We start from the raw sequence: 18,923 nt of genomic DNA, 5'->3' as shown, positions 1-18,923 counted from the left end.
GAGTCGGGGCGGACGGATGGGACTTGGGAGGGAGGGAGGGGCTCAGAGGTCTAGTGGGTTGGAGAAGGTGGGGGTCTCCGACTGCCGTGGACAGACACAAACACACACAGATACAAAGAGAGGATGGGGATAGGTTAGGATCAGTGTGTTGAAGGGTGTTGCATTCTTAGGCAAGGACGCGCCGCTGTTTATACTTACACATTGTTATTTAGGGATACCCATGTGTAGACGTGTGTAAATGCATGCACATGTGCACGCACACAGGAAAATATACGTACACTCACAGACAAACCACTTATATCATGAGACAACACATGGAGGAAACCCAGTACGAAACACAACCAGCATCACAGAGAAATATCTTCGGCTCATTTAACATGACCACAATGCAAGTAATGTGGTTGGTGTGCAGTCGAGGCCAAATGAGGGCGGTGCCAATTCATTTCCAACTGCCATGTTGCTCTAATTACAGTACCATGCAGATTATTACTTTATTTATGAAGCTGTGTCAGTGTAACTCCTATAAGGAATCATATGGTGTTGCTATGCGTGTCAGTGTAATTATATGGTATGGTATGGTAAAAAACTAGCATTTGAGGAGAAATGCCTTCAAAAGCATAAAACCATAAAAGCAGGCTATTGTTGAGGCCGGCTAAACTCTGTACTGACTGGTCGTGTAGACATGTATCATAATTATGACGGACAACACCAGACACTCAGAGACGAAGTTAGGGATGGGTGGGATGTCATGGCATATACATACAACACCGACACAAAACCCACAATAACGTTTGAGCTTTGGACTTTGAAATTTGGGTCTGACTTGCAGTCTGCGGTCTGTCCACGCTGCGGGTGCTGTAGTATGTGTGTGTGTGTGTGTGTGTGTTTGTTTGTGTGTTAACTGGGTAATCCTGCTCTTTAAATTTCTCTTTCGCAACGTAATCTCCCATTCTGACCTTCTGATACCCCCTGCAATAAACAGACATAAGCTTACAGCTACTCCAAAAGGCCTTGATCAAAATCAGCTCACACAGTGACGCAAACACACATACACCGTCTGAAGCGGGTGTGTGTTTGCCCATGCAGTGCTCTATTAAGGCAGTGCTCTGAGAAGAGAAAAGAAAGTGAGAGGGAGGAATAGACATGCGGTGGATGGATGCCTCCTAAGAGGAAGAGAAAGAAGGAGGGTGGTGATGACGATGGTGAGTAGTACCAAACGTACCAGAAACGTTAGTCCTCATTGGTCAGTGATAGTGATTCTGTAAGAGGAACCATAGTCATATGTAGGATAGAGGTGTGGTGAGGAAGAGAGGGATGAAGAGGAGGAGGAGGAAAAGAGTGCAAACAAACAGACAGGTTACAGTGCAGGAAGCGACCAACGTCACAAGTGCTCAGCTCTCACTCTGGACCAATCAGAATACAGGACATTGTTTTGGAGGGCAAAAATATGACAATATCCAATTCATATCTTAGGTGTGATGTTAACATTTTTGGAGGGTGCGTTTGTGCGTAAGAGCCTCGCCCAGCGACGTGTGTGTCTCCTACAGTAAAAAAGGCAAGCTGCTACCCTGACCCATGACACTGGACACTGAATCAGTCCAGATAACAAACGTTAGCTAGCTCACAACCACAGGCAAACACAAGGCAAACATTACTGGTGCAAAGGCAGATAAATGGAGAACAGAAAGGAGGTATAGAACAGAAACGCCTCTTATCCCTCATTCTAGTCATCTATACTGCGAAGGGCTTAGCTATTAAGATGAGGTCAGTGGTGTGAAGGTTTGAGGGACGAGGATAGTGGAGGAGTGTCAGCTGTGCTATTAAAATAAAAGTAGCATTGATGTGTGGAAGACTTGTGTTAGTGATGCTTGAAAGTGTGTTGAAAGTTAGTAGTGGTGGCAGAAAGTGGATGTCTGACGGTTTATTGCCTTATAGTCTGTTATTTATTTACTGATCCCAGCAAGTCAAAGTGACAGCTTGGGGAGCAGTGATACTTTGCTCAAATGCTTGACTTGAAAAGACATCCATCAGTAAATCCATTGATCATAATAGCATATCATTCTTCCATCTATTTAAGGGTCTCTATCAATCTACTCATCTATTTATCTATCCTCTATCACAAGGAGGCTCTCATCTTTCATTTACCTCTTTCATCCCCTCATCCGGGTGTCTTCACATCCCCCTTAGCAACAGAGAGCATTCACACTTCAGCTTGGATAGCTCATAATAATGTTTGAGTTTATCTCTGGTAAAACCTGATTTGGTTTTTGCTAATGTCGTTGTAAAACCTATTTGAATGTACATTGGTGTCACAAGGGATTGTTTTGAAATTGAAAGCGCCCTCGTGTTTCCTCTTACCTGGGCACACTGGGGGGTGCGCGGTTGGGCCGGGAGGGCACAGTGGGTGGGGCCCCACTGTAGGGGTCCGGGGAAGCCCCCGGGCGAGACGGGACTGGGGGTCCCCCGGCTGGAGGAGGGCCAGGCGGCGGCCCGCGAGAGCCTGGGCGGGCGGGGGGGCCCGGCGGAGCCCTTCGGTTTGGAGTTGGACTGGTGGCTGGAGATCTGGAGGGCAGCGGATGTCGAGTCAAGTTTATTTACAGAGCCACTACTTTCACATGCTTTTCCTCTGCCCGTCCGTCCCTCCATCCTCACGGCAACTCACCTTCCACCGGAGCCGCCCCGCTGCACCTGCAGCCAGGAGTCGTCCACAGGCGGCGGCATGGCAGTGCTTATGGTGGTCGTGCTGATGTCACCGATGATGCTGAGGGCCTCTCGCAGGGCGTGGTACATCCGCAGCATCTCGTCGCGGTGCTGGGCCTGCTCCTGGGACTCCTCCATCAGCGTGTTCTGGTCTCCGCACGAGTACAGCTGGGCCAGCAGCTCCGCGTTGATGAAGTCCTTAGTCTGGAGAGAGAGAGGGAGAGAGAGAGAGAGAGAGAGAGAGAGAGAGACAGAGAAGTTACATTTGAATACTGAAATGGGCCTGTGATCCATTTTTCATCCCAGCCGAAATATTTATTATTAAAGACACACTGACGACTCACATTGTTAATCATGAGATGCATGATGGTCTTGGGCATCAGATCGCGGACGGTCTTGTTGACGATGGCCATGTAGGAGTCAACCAGGTTGCGAATCGTCTCTACCTGCCGCTCCAGTTGAGGGTCCATGCTGTGCATGAAGTTATCTGAGCCGTTCTCATCCCCACCATCACTCTGAGGAGAGATGAGGAGCGATAGGAGAAACACCAGGGGGAAAGAGAGAAAGAAGGGGATCGTCAAAGATAAAAGTGAGACACCATGAACTAGAAAGAGAGTGGGGACTCGTACAGCAAGAAAACTCATTGCCTTCTGGTCTCAGTGCTTCATCAGCACATTGACTGGCACTGCAAAAAAAATCGTCTCACACTTTTTATTCTAAATGGAAACTGAAAATACTGAAAAACTGAAAATACTACACACACAGTCACCTCACTTCTGTACTTGTACACATGTACACACACATTAACTGTGTGTTTGCTTTGGAACACGGGCCCTACAGAAAATACAACTCCTCTCTTATCCGTTTCTATGTATGGTATTTGCTTTTACTTGATTGTAAACTTTATTTAAAAAGTGCTATACAAATATATTATGATTAAGATTATTATTAGTAATAGTAGTAGCAGTATTTCTATTGGCTAAAAATCTAACTGCTTTTAGACTGTTTACACTATACAGCACTAACTTGACAATGAGAACCATTCAACTTCCTGGTCTGCTGGTAACGCTGAGAGACTTTTGACTGATTACTGACAGCCAGTAATGAAAAGGAAAGGACTGTATAAATTATCAGAGCTAATCAGAGTCTAGTTTGATGACCAACACCAAAGTACGATCCTACTCAGATTAGGATTAAGTCATCCTAAATCAGCCCCTTAATAGACAAAGATGATGAGAAGGCACGACATACCTTGCCTTCCTTCTCCTAAAAGGTTCCAGAGCGATGGAAGACAAAAGACATTGTGAGGGGATAGATATCATGAGAGAGAGACATAAAAAAAACATTAAAAATAGACTCCAAGTAGACATCACAATGATAGTATGAACAACTGATGGACAAACACGATAGATTATTTATTTTTATCTTTTTTTTTTTATACTGCATATGCCGCAAACAATGTGTACAAAGTAAAGGTTAAGAATGTGTAAGAATGCGTTACCATATGTTTTAAACATCATTATGCGGTCTTACAGTTACAGCCTTGAAACTTAAATTAAAATATCCATACTTGGCATCAATTTATCAATCCAACCGCGTTTTGGGGGAAAAGTATCATGCTATTATACTATATGAATTTCCCATGTACTGTATATATGTGACAAACACATACAGTATGATGCAGTGTGTGTGTTTGCATGTGTCCTACCGTCACCCGTTCAGGATAAACTCCGGCCCGGAGGAAGGAGGCTTTCCACCCATCGATGTCTTCCTGGTTCTCACATGCCAGCTCCAGCTGACGGTAATCCTTATACACATTCCTGCACACACACCACACAAAACACTCAACACAACACAACTGCGGCAAAGCAAGACAATTAATGTGCTTCCTCATGTTTTTATATATTATTCTCTTTCCACCCAAACTTTGTCATCTAAATACTTTAAGCCATAAACTCCATTGCAACTTTAAAAAGTGCAGATCACTTGTTGGTGTCCAATCATTTTCACATGGTAATTTCACATAGAAATGAATTGTGCAATGTTGAAGTGAGCTACAGTGAACGCGCACATGGATTTTACTGTATTTTAAAAGCCTTATCTACATATGTTATATATACATGTATATATAACATATATGTATATATGTTATACTAAAGCTTCCACTCAACGTTTTTGTACTATACTTTAATCTACTTGTATGCAACATTTTCCTTGTACTTATAGTTTTGAATTATGGTATTTTCATTGGGAAAAGTCAATTGCAAATTTGTGTGTGTGTGTGTGTGTGTGTGTGTGTGTGTGTGTGTGTGTGTGTGTGTGTGTGTGTGTGTGTGTGTATAACCTCTGTTCGGTGTTGAAGAGGGCAAAGATATGCTTGCTGGACATGAAGCCCTTCTCCACATCCCTCAGCTTCAGGTTATCCACCTGCAACATGTACTTCTTCTCCTTCTCCTGCAGGGGGCAAGAGAGAGGCACAGTGGTCACGTATATGAGAGAGAGAGAGAGAGAGAGAGAGAGAGAGAGAAAGAGAGAGAGAGAGAGGCTGGCCAGATGGGAGAGCGAGGCAGATAGACACAGTTAGAAAGGAGAGTGAGATAAAGAGAGATACTAAATGAAAGAGAGACAAACAGACACAATGGTCGGAGATAGATAGCCATACTGACATTTACTGACTTTTTGAATATATTAGATCAAATTATTTTGAAGTGTAAAAGGCCACAACAATGAACTAACTGTGGAAAACACCAAAGATATTGGGCTGATCAATTTTGTGGAATCCCTACTACTTCTAATTTTACAGTGTGAACTTTCAGAAACAATCAGAGAGAGAATGAGAGAAACAGTAGATGATAAGTATTAAGATTACAAAGAAAAAAGCAGCTGAGAGAAAACAGGGAAAATCAGAGGGAGTAAAAGCACCCATATTAAATTTAATGGCAGACAAAAAAAAAAAGAGGAAAAAGCAGAGGAATGGAGAGACGGATGGGAAAGTTCTAAAGTTCTCGAGTCTGTGGTTTTGATTACAGTTGTGCAGAGTAAAGGAGAGGGGAGAGCAACAAATGAGAAACACACACAAAGAGAGAGAGAGAGAGCGAGAGGGAGAGAGAGGGAGAGAGAGAGAGAGAGAGGAACCACGTTCCAACGTAGAAATCTCTTGTACTTGTAAATCTGCACACAGTATATGACATCCAGACATGCAGCTATTTATGAATCAGGGAACCCACTGCAGAGAGAAAAGCTCAGCTAGGTTTTACGATACACATGCCAGCTCTCTGTCTCTCTCTCTCTCTCTCTCACACACACACACACACACACACACGTCCTGTGGTCATACTCCTATTTTTCCACCCAGCATGCATTTGCACATGTGCATGTACAGTGTGTACATGAACATTTTACAAGCATTATACATGAGAAATCAAAAATAGCATTGGTTTAGTTTCTATATACAAATAGACACACACACACAGAAATAGAAATAGACACACTCCCCTTTGGTTACAAACAGCACCTTTGAGCCTAGTCTCTAACTAACCTTAAAACCATCTGGCTAGCTAACCGCTAGCCTGCCCTGCCCAACCCAGTGTGTGTGTGTGTGTGTGTGTGTGTGTGTGTGTGTGTGTGTGTGAGAGAGAGAGGGGGGGTGGTGTGTGTGACCAAGCTCCTTCATCAAAGGATTTACGACCTGTGCAGCCAAATGGTCATATCCCCTAAATGCATGTAAAAAAAAACACACACACACACACACACACACACACACACACACACACACACACATTCGGCGGTACCCAGGTGTCCGTTATACAAAAGACTAAACAAGTTGCCCCAGACTGCTGAGTGCTGACATCATCATTTATAGTGGCGATGAGGGCAAAGAAGTCCCCATCGTCTCTCTCTCTCTCTCTCTCTCTCTCTCTCTCTCTCTCTCTCTCTCTCTTGCTTGCTCTCTAATTCACTCAGTATTTCTCCCTCTCTGTCTTTTTCTCGCTCTCTCTTCACATTCCCTTTCTCCCCTCTCTCTCTCTCTCTCCCTGGGAGTGAGCAACCTTCAACTGATTCATACATTTTCCTATCCTCTGGCCAGTAAATCAAGTCAGGGAAGGGGGGCGGCGGGGGAGAGGAGGAGGAGGAGGAGAAGGAGGAGGAGGAGGAGGAGGCGGAGGAGGAGGAGGAGGGGAGGGGGGTATGAGTGTGCACATGATGTGGGGGAAAGTAAGAGTCAACGAGAGAGAAATAAAGCAAGACAATTCAACTCACAAAATGGAGTGAGACAGTAAGATATGGTTAAAAAAAAATAAAAGTTAGGAGCAGAGAAGATGGATGTGTGGGAGAAAGAAAGAGGGATTAGGAATGATGTAGGAGTGTGAGGAGGAGCAGAGAGACAGAGACGAAGTTGGAGAATTGTTGAAAAGTACTGAATCATCCAGACACAATTTACCACACACACACACACACACACACACGTGGACATGCAAAGGGAGACTGCAGAGCTTTGTGTCAGGGCGGACCCCTTCCTGTCTCCTGCCCCTCTCAATTCAATTCAATTCAATTCAATTTAATTTAATTTAATTGCCATTCATGTTACATATTGGCAAAGCATCTAAAAACAGAATTAATCAGAAAAGAGATACCTGTCCCAGTTCTGAGTGAGTGAGTGAGTGAGTGAGTGTGTGTGTGTGTGTGTGTGTGTGTGTGTGTGTGTGTGTGTGTGCATGCATGCGCATAGGCGTATCGCAACACCTTGTTAAAGTTGCTGCATATTTTGGCTCTCATACCCAGATCCTCCACTTCATAGAGAGAAATGTCCATCCCCATCTTGCACTTGCGATAGGGTGTGTGTGTGTGTGTGTGTGTGTGTGTGTGTGTGTGTGTGTAGGTGTGTTTGGGGGAGAGGGGGAACTGAATGCTTCCCCATATGCTCTCATAAAAGCAGCACAGTCAGTTAGCTAGCCAGCAGTACCGGGCAAACGCACAGATTCAGGACATCAAGCACATGTCAAGAGACACACACACACACTCACACACACACACACACACACGCAGATATAAACACATAAACACATATGCTTATGACAGACAGAATCGTGTGCATATGCAAGATAGTCATACATGAGTGCAGACACACATTTCATTTGACCTTAGTTCTTCGCAGCGTTGCCAAGACATTTAAACTTTCCTCAATGAAAGCCCATTTGTGTTAATCAGCTTCCAAAAGACACACACACACACAGGCACGCACACACACACACACACACACCATCCCAAGCAGTGTATTTGGTAGTTAACCTGTACTGTTTGGACCACAGTGTGAGTACTTTCCATGGTTTTGTTTTGCTAGTGAGTAATAGCAGGCTCATTATGAAAGCCAGAGGAAGTTCACTATTGGATTCATAACGATTCCTCTCTCTCTCTCTCTCTCTCTCACACACACACACACACAATTTCAAAATATGGACAAAATATGGCCTGACACACACATGTGCATGTAGACATATGTACGCACAAACACACACACTCAAGGTCTTTGTACAAACCATATCCTATTAACACATTGAAACAAATCGGAGTAGTTTGGTGGGTGAGACCAAAAAGATCGTTGTTTACGGCAACCATGTTGTTTTAAGAGCTGCATGTCTTGGTGTGTGTGTGCGTGTGTGTGTGCATGTGTGTGTGTGTGTCTATGGAGTCCGATAGAAAAGTCCTGGTGACTTGGGCCATGCATCAAAGGGCTGCGGAGAAGCCGCACGGCATCTGGGAGCAATAACGCTGCTTCTAACCCTTCATTACCACAAAGACTGGGCCCTGGGTGGCAGCCAATGGCAATTTTCACAACCCTCCTCCTCACCTCCCTCCCTTCTTTCTTTCCCTCCATTCTTCTACCGTTCCCCTGTTGAGTTCTGTCTTTCTTTAAGCTTTCGGGTTAAAAAAACCCAAAAAACAGAGCAATTCCGTAAGTCTTACACGATCGGGACTGGGGAAAGAGGTAAAAGAATGAGACTCTCGCTGGGCTCGAGGCACTTGTGGAACGGCACATTTTTAAGTGCGATCTAACTAAGGGTCTGAGCTGTTTAGCGTCTACACAGCAAAAAGCAGAGAAGAAGAGCAGTCCCACAGATTCAAGGGCCTCCGCATGAGAAGAGTCGAGTCCAATTAAGTCTAATTTATTTATGAAGTGCTTTAAAACAAACAGGTTTGTCACAAAGTGCGTTATAGGAAAACAAAGAGTTGAGAAAAGGAGAATAGTCTAGACTTTGCCAAATGTAAAATAAAGTATGCCATTTTTCTTCTTCTTCAACACTAAAGACATAACAACAAATATTACCAGGCCTACATAACATCAAAAACCCCCGCTAATGTCGCCTAACTCATGTTTGGGCTGAGTAATACAATGTCTTTGAGAAACAGCAGACACAGCACTTAAGGAAACTTCATTTAACTTTACGACTTTTGGACTTCATTTATAGCGAGCCCACATGCTGCCAAAATATAAAACAGGAACAGCAAACAATTTAGCAGAGAGGATTTGCAATTGGGAACAGCTAGATTGGAGCTATTCTGGGACAAAGTGTTAAAAAAACACACGCATAATAAGTCAGTGTCGACACACTTGTATACTTCGCATTATCATAGAAAGTGTCTGGATCAATTGAAAGCTAGAATTCATGAAAAAAAACAAAAAAAAAACAAAAAAAAAACGAATCTGTCCAAGTTTATGGGAATAAAAATTGTGAATTCTGTCTTTCTCACAAAATGAATTTCAATTTATTCTGTTTTTATTTGGCTGGTTGATTGGTATTTCCTTTTTGTTTGTTTGTTTTGTTTGTTTATTGCCCAAATTCTTCTGGCCAAACTCAACTGCCCAAACGGAGTCATTTCTCCTGAGCGAGTGACAGCCTTTTGTGCTCCGCTCAGCTCTTCCTGTGGGAATGAGCACAAACAAAAACAAGCTCCCTCATGAAAAGGAAACGTGTTTGCCACACAACAACGACACATTCAGTCAGCGGCCCGGTTGAATGTAGGTTGGCAGGTCAGTGACACTTTCCTGTTTAGCGTCTAATTGCTAAGCAGTTAATTATTTCCACAGCGTTTACCTCAGTGGAAGGTCAGTGTAACAACCTTGGGGCTCGCCAGGACATGTGATCAATCACCGGTGACCACCGAGGAGCGAGGTGGGGGGGGGGGGGAGGGGCAGACACACGCTCCCCCCCCCACCCCCCCAGTAACCACATAAACACATGTGAAGATCTCCACATGTCTAGAGAGTGTTGTCTGTAAAGGGCCAAATGCCGTGTTAATGTGTGTGTGTGTGTGTGTGTGTGTGTGTGACAGTTGCACCACTCATCTGCACAGTCACAGCTACATGGCGGTATGAAAGGAGGCTGTGGAATATTTAGAAGTTCCCGTACAAAAAGTCACATGTGACATCAAAGCACATGTGCTTTTTGGACACATGTTGGTTTTCATATATGAGCATGTGAAATTTCTCATTTTTTCTATGAATTGTCTCTTTGCAAGTAAAATTCGGTTTTCACATATATATAACAAGTATATGTAATGGGAGAAAATGTGGAAAAAAAAATGCTCACATGTAGAAAAAAAAAATGTCAGCTCTGAATTGAAATTTTCACATCTAAAGTAAAAACTGTCACATCAATCAATCAATCAAACTTTATTTATATAGCACCTTTCATACAGGTTAGTGCAGTTCAAAGTGCTTCAAAGATGACTGACAAGTGGACAATTAGACAGAACACGTGCAGACCGTAAAAACAATTTGAGACCAATGCAAAAATAAAAATGATGACAATGCAATATAATAAAAATAGATTTAAAAGCAAAAATATATAATAATAATAATAATAATAATATTAATAAAATAACAGATAAAATAAAATAGAATACAATTTTACAACATAAATACAATAAAATAAATGAATAAAATAAAGTAGATAAAGTCTATAAAGCATTCTTAATTAAAAGCCAGGCTGAAGAGGAAGGTTTTAAGTTTACATTTAAAGATTTCAACACTTCCAGCTGCTCTCAGATCCACAGGCAGACTGTTCCAGCGGCTCGGAGCATAAAAGCTAAAAGCTGCCCCACCTACAGTTTTAGTCCTGTACTTTGGAACAACTAACAGACTCATGCCAGAGGACCTGAGGGGCCAAACTGGTTCATATACTGTAAGCATGTGAGACACAAGACCATGAAGTGTTTTAAAAACAAGTAAAAGAATTTTAAAATCAATACGGAAACTGACAGGCAACCAATGTAAGGACTTTAAAACAAGTGTAATGTGTTCTCACACAACAACGACACAACATGTCAGAATACAACGTGAAAGCAATTGTTCACATATGAAAACCAACGTGTCCAAAATGTACATGTGCTTTGAATTCACATGTGGGTTTGTACATGTGACTTTTTTGTAAGGGTTTCTCAACAATAAATGTAGAGTCTATGAGTTGTAACATGTACTTATATTGTCCATAGCATTACTAGATGTAGAAAAAGACTTTCTACTTGTAAAATGACTTGCAATGAACACTTTCTTTATTGAACTGAACTGCCAGAATATGAAATTTGTACTTTTAACTTAAAATTGTGCTGAGTTATATGGGCAGGGCGTGTTTGCACTGGGTGTATTTTTATGATCATGATCATTATCATTTTTATGATTTTTATTATCATGCCAATGGTGGACAGTGTGGAGAGGGATATTGTTGCATGTTCTTATGTACACATTTGTGGTAAATCTAGTGCAGAATAATTGTATTATTTCTGAATATTAAATATGAAAAGTAAGTTAGTAAGTAAGTCTTTATTTATACAGCACCTTTCGAAACCAAGGGTTACAAAGTGCTTCACAAAAAAAGAGCGACAACAATATAAAATAAAAGTCGGAAATAAATTAAACAGAGACAATAAAAACTATAAATAATATCAATGTGATCGCTTACTTACCTACGTCTTATCAAACACACACAGTCGTCATTAAGTGTCTAACATTGCTCTGCTTCAAAGGAGGCAGTGAGTCTGCAATGCCTCACACACACATATGAAAAAACTACAAGACACCCCACACACACACACACTCACATTAGTCTCACACTGCAGTATATATAGTGTATGTCAAAGGTCATTAAATACTTTTTATCAGTCCAATGCCTGCTTGGGCCTGGTTTAGTTTCCATGTAATGATTTTGTATCGACATTAAAGAAGGGATTATGGGGGAAAGAATTGAGTGAAAAATAATACTTTACTGAAAGAAAAACATTCATTATCTCATCAGCCAGGCGGGATGGATGGAGAATTATCCACAAGCCGCCCTCTCTACCTCCTTAACTCCCTCTCTCCGCTGATATGCCGGAGTCATCGCTCATCCCTTGTTTCTCTTTTACAATCTCTACCCTTTCCTCATGTTTTCTCTTCCCTCGTGTTTCAGCGGTCTATTAATTAGGCCTCTATCTGTTTTTCGCTCCATCATTCTCCCCATTACATTTTTCAGTTGAAGTTCTCCACCTCTCCTACCATCCTTCCCATCTCTCTCTCTCTCCCTCGCTCTCACTGTCTCTGGCAGATTCATACCTCAGACAGGAAAAGTTATCACTCCATTCTCCATCTGTCTTTCTTTACCTTTTTTCTGCTCTCTGTCATCGCAACCAGTTGTTTATGTGTGTTTCCTATCTGGTCCTGAAATTCTGGCCTCTGAGGCTCAAAACTCAACAAACAGCAAACACACAGAGAGAGAGAGAGAGAGAGAGAGGAGAGAGAGAGAGAGGAGAGAGAGAGAGAGAGAGAGAGAGAGAGAGAGAGAGAGAGAGAGACCAACTGGACCTCGTCTTACTGTTCATCAGTGCTGCATCATCAGCGTGTGTGTGTGTGAGTGTCTGAGTGTGTTTATTATTTTTAATATGTTCAAGCCTTGGTGCCAGTGGACAGAACAGTTATTAGACACCTCATTTCAAATACTGAAATGATTTGATAGAAATATGAAAAGAGCAAGACAAGAAAAACAAGCAATTATGTGGTTGCCGTTCATGTTGCCCAACAAGAACAATGTCTAGTTGACATGCTACCTCATGTACGAGCTTGAGGACCCGGTTGTGAGATCCTGCTGCAACACAGCTGACTAAAAAACCCCGAGCGTTAAAAACGCAGCGGATCACGTTTCCAGGCCGCCTTTATGGGTTTTGCCGAGCATGTGGCACACGATCTCAAATAAACCTATGGCATGATTCGCTTAGCTTAGCATCGCCACACAGATGCAAACACTCACACAAACACACAGAGATACAATTACACCCACATGAAAGACGCTACACAGACGTTCCCTTTGACGCAACGGAGTAGAGAGGCGGATGAACAAAGAGACAGAACCTTGGGGCTTTTCACGGCGATGTCGGCCAGCGGTATTTCATGACAGGACAGAATGAAACGGAATCGCGGACTGTGTTGGTTGTGTGCGGATGCTTTTTCTCGGTGTTCCTGGTTTTCCAGACTGTAAGAGTTGAATGGGAGAAGCTGCTTGCCTGGTCATCCAAACAGTGGAAACAATGTTGGTGTGACCGCAAGCCCTCCCCCCCACCCGCCCGCTGAAATTCACTCCTTCCAATCCCTAATCCAAAACTTAACTGCAACACTAACGCGTTTTACCAACTCCTCTCGTCGATCACCGACACGGTTTTCTTTCTGTCTTCCTCCTTCTGCCCTACTGTTTCCTTCTCATCTACATTTTGCATTTTGCATTTTTCTACCGTAGAAACCCCATGGTTTAGTTCACCCTCTCTGCTTCCCCCTGTCGCTCTCCTACCCTTTCTGTCCATTCTCACTTCTTCATCTCTGTTTTTCCTCCCCTTCTCTCTCTCTCTCTCTCTCCCTCTCTCCCTCTCTGCCTTCAGCTCCCTCCATCTCTGTCAGTATTGCTGACCTGTCTCTCCTGGGATGCTGGCTTTGATTTCTAGCTCAGGTCGGGGCTCAGAAACCATAGCTAAAGCAAACACACAGCCACGGCCACCTCTGCACACACACACACACACACACACACACACACACCCATTACTACTATCCACTGTGAAATCCAAATGAAAATGTGTGTGGGTGTGTGGCAGACGCTGGGAAAGAGAGAGAGTGCGAGAGAGAGGCTGAGCAAACTTTGGCTACTCATGTCTCAACTGTGAATCACAAAGCCTTTTCCTCCATGTGCACGTACACTAGACACGTACACACACACACACACACACACACACACACACGGCTTGCCTGTGCACACATATAAGCACACAAACACACACACACTACCTCTTTCGTTCTGGTTCTGATTTCCCAGTAGTATGTCACCCTCCTCACCAACACCACCGCCACCCCCCACCATGTGTGTGTGTGCGTGTGTGTGTGTGTGTGTGTGTGTGTGCGTCCGTGTGTGCATGTGTGTGTGTTGGGAAGGCTGCAGAGCTGCATAAAGGGTTCTTTATTCAAGCCGGACAGGGAGAGGAAATCAGCTTTAGAAGTAAAAACAGAGGGAGCAAGAGAGGGAGAGGGAGAGAGAGCGAGAGAGAGAGAGAGAGAGAGAGAGAGAGAGAGAGAGAGAGATGGAGACCACAGGGCTGCACATCTGGAGTTATTACAAGGCTTCCTCCTCCTTGCCAAGAAAACGCCGACATTCCTGCCCTTGCTACAAAGACCATGGAGCCTCTGCTCTCATCCAGCCCCACTCCTACACACACACACACACACACACATCCATCACTCATACTTCCACAAACCGCATACATACTCACATGTACCATAAGTAGACACACACACACACACACACACATAGTGATAGAGGGGGGAAAACAACTGTTGCATTAAGTCTGTGACACCCACTAATTGAAGTGGCAGACACATTTTTAAAGGCAAACACATACAGTATATGCATGCACATGAACGCAAAAATCCTCCCATAGAGCCACATAACGCTTCCCCCCAAAAAAAGTTCACTCGCTAGGCAACCGACTTCTTCGCTCCCTCTCCAAACTTTACAACACATGTGCACACGCCAAATGAATGTGTCTCACTTCCTGTTCACCTTTGACCTTCCACTTTCTCCCCAAAAGCCAGAGGAAAAGAAAGAAGAAGAAAAAAAAGCCAGACAGAGGGAGGGGAGAGGGACAGAAGAAGAGAGGAGGAAAAAATGGGGGGCTGACGGGCTCCTCCTCTTTCTCTCTATGTGCCTCCATATCTCCTCTCCCTCTCTCATTCCCTTTTTCTCTTTCTGTGTCTCGCAGGAGAAGCCTGGTGGCGAGTCCTTTTGCCACGTCAAGCCTCCAGTCGGTCCACCTTGCTCTCTGCTGGAGCAGCTACTTCATTCTGGAAAGCGGCGGGAAGGGAAAGACAACGTCGTCCAAACAACGCCGAGACAGTGTTGTAACGCTGAATGGGAAGACCGCGGGGAGAGGAGCGGGGGGGGGGGGGGGAGGTGGAGAGGTTCAACTTCACTGACCAGTCAAGCAGGAGACAAATAAAACAAACAAGCGGTCAACCAAATACCCACTGGCGAAGGGAACTTCACTCCGGAGAGCAAGAGGAGGAGAGGTGAAGAAACGAGGAGATGGAGAGAGAGAGAGAGAGAGAGAGAGAGTGTGTGCATCTACATCTTCCAGAAAGAGGTATTTTCTCTTCAAAGTGAATTTTCTTCTTCTGTTTGGCGTGTGTTGAGGAGAAAAAAGGTTTACGTACGCTGGTGTGTTAGTGGGTGGCGCTGAGTCAGACTTGGCTGGATGTGTTTGATAAGAGACTGATCACAGTTGACCACTACTGTTCACTGATAGGTTCCTTAGGCATCAAGAGCGCTTGGAGAGCAGAGAGTTGGCTTTCTGGTCACACACTGATAGTTTCACCATATTGGTTTTGACTCGGTTTAACATCTGGTGAAATATTGTGGTTTTTAACACCTATCTTGGCACCTTAGCAGGGTCAATGGGCGCAAACTGAGTTTAAGCTTTAAGTTTAAGTTTAAGTTTAAATTTCAGCTAATGGGTAAAGACCCTTTGTGTGTGCATGTGTGTGTGTGTGTGTGTGTGTGCATGTGTGTGTATGTGTGTGTCTGTGTGTCTGTTTCTGCTTTAATCTGTTTTCAGTTAACAGCCCTGGAAAGGGCTTTGCCAGATTAATTGCACTTTGTCTTATTTCAACAAAATAATTCTCAGTTTGAAAAAAAAAAAGGAAAGTTTTGATGAATTCTACCCTGGATAACATACTGAATTCATCAAGCAATCCTTTGAATGGACTTATTAGTTTTCAGCATCCCTTTCCACTGTTGGGGACCAGCAATACCCAAAATGCAGCATTTCTGTGTCTCATGCGTTCCTCCTGTGCAGTTCAGATGGTTCGGTGTGGAATGCAGCTTCTCACAGCGGGATGCAGGAGGGAATGCCATTGGATCTGCCAATCAGCAGCTATCACCTCTGTCTAACCTCTCCTCCTTCTCCACCCCATCCCCCCCCCCCCCCACCCCTCCACCTCCCCCTCCCCTCCACCTCCCCCTCCCCTCATCCCTCACTTTCTCTTTCTCCTGCAGCTCGCTCCATCAGCCTGATCAGCTCTTTTTCCCAGTCAAACCTCCACAGAGCGAAGACTACAGAGTCAAGTCTGATATCGCCATTGAAGAAATCACAGTGAGTATGTGTGTGTGTGTGTGTGTGTGTGTGTGTGTGTGTGTGTGCTTGCAAGTGTAATGGAACATGGATTTTGTATGAGTTTGTGCATGGAAGTGTGTGTCCGTGTGGATTTGAGAAGCATCTGCATGTGTGTGAATGTGTGTGTGAACAACCCCATCTCCTCCAGCGTCCTGTAGCTCAGCCCGCCTGCCCAGTGTTCAGACTACCTGTTCAGGAAGTAGTGGTTGTACAGTAGTCTGCACATTGGTTAGGCTGGCTGGGGAAGCTCAAGACGTCTCACTGAAAGAGAGACAGGCAGTGAGAGGGCACCAGCGGGCGTCCGGCAGGCACAGGCAAATCGGGCTGTGGGAACGCAGCACCTCCCAGAGTGCATCTGGACAAGCCTGGGCACAACCCTAAATACGGCGCCCACAGGCTCCACCGCACCATGCCTGGCCTGTCCTGGATTTATGTGTGATGGATACATAACGGGTCCAACGGCTTTTACAGAAAAGCAGAGCTATCGGGTTACGTAATTATATGCTATATTGTTTATTGTTTATTATTTATTGTTGTGTAATGAATTATCCAATGTGGAATCCGATTCATTCTCTCTTGAATGAGATCTTGAATAGCACTAGTTTTACTGCTGTTAAATGGATTTGAGCTTGCAAGAACTGCTTTAAAAGGTTGAAATAAAGTGTCTTGGATATCAATTTGACATGGTCTCTATTTTTCCTTTATCATGCAAATTACACAGAGATGGATCAGTACATCTTTAGACATCTATTTCCCTTAATTCATAGATATATATAGTCATAGAAATCAAATATCTAGAGTCTACAATTGGACATCCCCTGTTTAGATATCACATTCCCATAAATATAAGTGACGGTTGCTGTAACTTCTCAACACTTTTGTATATTTTTCTCCATAACCCAAAGGTCTAAGTGAGGAAACAAGTTAAACCACACGGAAAAATGAACAAAGAAAAAAAAAACACAGTCAACCCCCAGCATCACAGCTGCCCTGCGTATTCAACCAAAATGTACAATTAAGTCTCTGCCTTCCCTGCATCAACTCGTGGGCTGCCTTACCTCAAATGACCATGTAATGTGCAGACAGGCAGGAAGCGACCGAACAAAAATGCTAAAAGAACAGCAACACTGTCATTGTCTATTCAGTGCTTATGGGTCCCTGTATAGCTTTTCCCAAAATAGGCCGAAATTCGCTCGTGGCTTTAGTGTTGCAAGTGATGTCACGTGAAAGTAAAGAGTTTCGCTAGACGCTCTACATGATACCAACATCAGTCATTTTTTTTTCCCTTTATGTTTTGTTTTCTACCTTTTCTTCTGGTCTACAGTATTGTCTTCCAGCCTGTATGTCTTTGATAAAGCAAATCCACAGCATCCCATTTTGAACTCTCTCTCTCTCACAAACACTCACACACACACACACACACACACACACACACACACACACACACAAGTAGAGCCGAGGGCAGCAGACGCATTCACACGGTATCCCATCTCATCGCATCACCGGCAGGAATGAAAACCACAAACCAACCTGTTTCCATTTAGGGCCCACTGCCACCACGCACGTACGCTTTTTTCTAACACGCAGTCCCAGAAACATACACACAAGCACTCTCCCACACACAAACCTGCATACACACACACACACCATATAGAGGTTATAGAGCCTTACGCACGATGCAGACATGTTTCTGGTGAGTGCGTTGAAAGCAACGGTCTGCTGTTTCCCCCCTGGGATATTTACAGCTGGGATCACCGGTTGAGACCGGTTTTCTGGCAGCTTTACAGCAGGAACAGGCAGCAGGGAAACCCGGGCTCACACACACACACACACACACACACACTGACATACACAAAAAATCAAACGGGACACCCAGAGAAAAGCGTCCCACTAAATGACAACTGAGTAATCTCTGCCAGCTATTAAGGTGTTTGTGTTTGTCCGTCTGCCTGCCTGCCAGCATGTCTGTGTATGAGTGTATCTTTACATGCATATCACATGTGTGCAGTGTATCTATACATGTATAAATGCACAGGCGTATGCATCTTGTTTATGTGTGTATGGTAATTCATATACAGCAGACAGAGTACAATGGGAGCAGAGTCAATGATTTGGCTGAGACTGCCTAGTTTTTTTTTTTCAGCCTTTTTTTCTCCATTCAGTTCTCTTTCTCTCTCTCTCTCTCTCGCTGCTCTGGGAAGCTTTAAGGTACAGAGCAGCCTGATTCAAAGAATTGGCATGTCCTGTGGTAATACAGACCAGAAGGTTTGTACACACACACACACACACACACACACACACATACACACACTAACCAAAACATCCTGGCACCACTGGGCCTAGTTGGGTTGAAAGTTATTATTAGTGTCTGGGGGTGGTGTGTGTGTGTGTGTGTGTGCGTCTGTGTGTGCGTCTGTGTGTGTGTGTGTGTGTGTGTGTGTGTGTGTGTGTGTGCGTCTGTGTGTGCGTCTGTGTGTGTGTGTGTGTGTGTGTGTGTGTGTGCGCGCGTCTGTGTGTACGTCTGTGTGTGTGTGTGTGTGTAT

At 44.0% G+C, this 18,923-nt stretch overlaps 1 protein-coding gene across 1 annotated transcript in view; it reads right to left on the bottom strand.

Moving 5' to 3' along the window:
- The window catches only part of dnm1a (dynamin 1a), a 54,749-nt gene that overhangs the window by 1,165 nt on the left and 34,661 nt on the right, over positions 1-18,923 (bottom strand). The window contains exons 16-21 of the mRNA XM_078285970.1: positions 5,045-5,154; positions 4,409-4,520; positions 3,952-3,966; positions 3,045-3,215; positions 2,663-2,904; positions 2,359-2,562 (exon numbers count right to left, since the gene is read on the bottom strand). Of these exons, the coding sequence (XP_078142096.1) occupies positions 2,359-2,562; positions 2,663-2,904; positions 3,045-3,215; positions 3,952-3,966; positions 4,409-4,520; positions 5,045-5,154 (854 nt within the window). The remainder of the gene's footprint in view (positions 1-2,358; positions 2,563-2,662; positions 2,905-3,044; positions 3,216-3,951; positions 3,967-4,408; positions 4,521-5,044; positions 5,155-18,923) is intronic.

The sequence above is a fragment of the Centroberyx gerrardi genome, chromosome 2 (genome assembly GCF_048128805.1).
Source record: "Centroberyx gerrardi isolate f3 chromosome 2, fCenGer3.hap1.cur.20231027, whole genome shotgun sequence".
NCBI classification, from domain to species: domain Eukaryota; kingdom Metazoa; phylum Chordata; class Actinopteri; order Beryciformes; family Berycidae; genus Centroberyx; species Centroberyx gerrardi.
The sequence above is the reverse complement of the archived record's forward strand: the minus strand, read 5'-3'. Positions and strand labels throughout refer to the sequence as shown.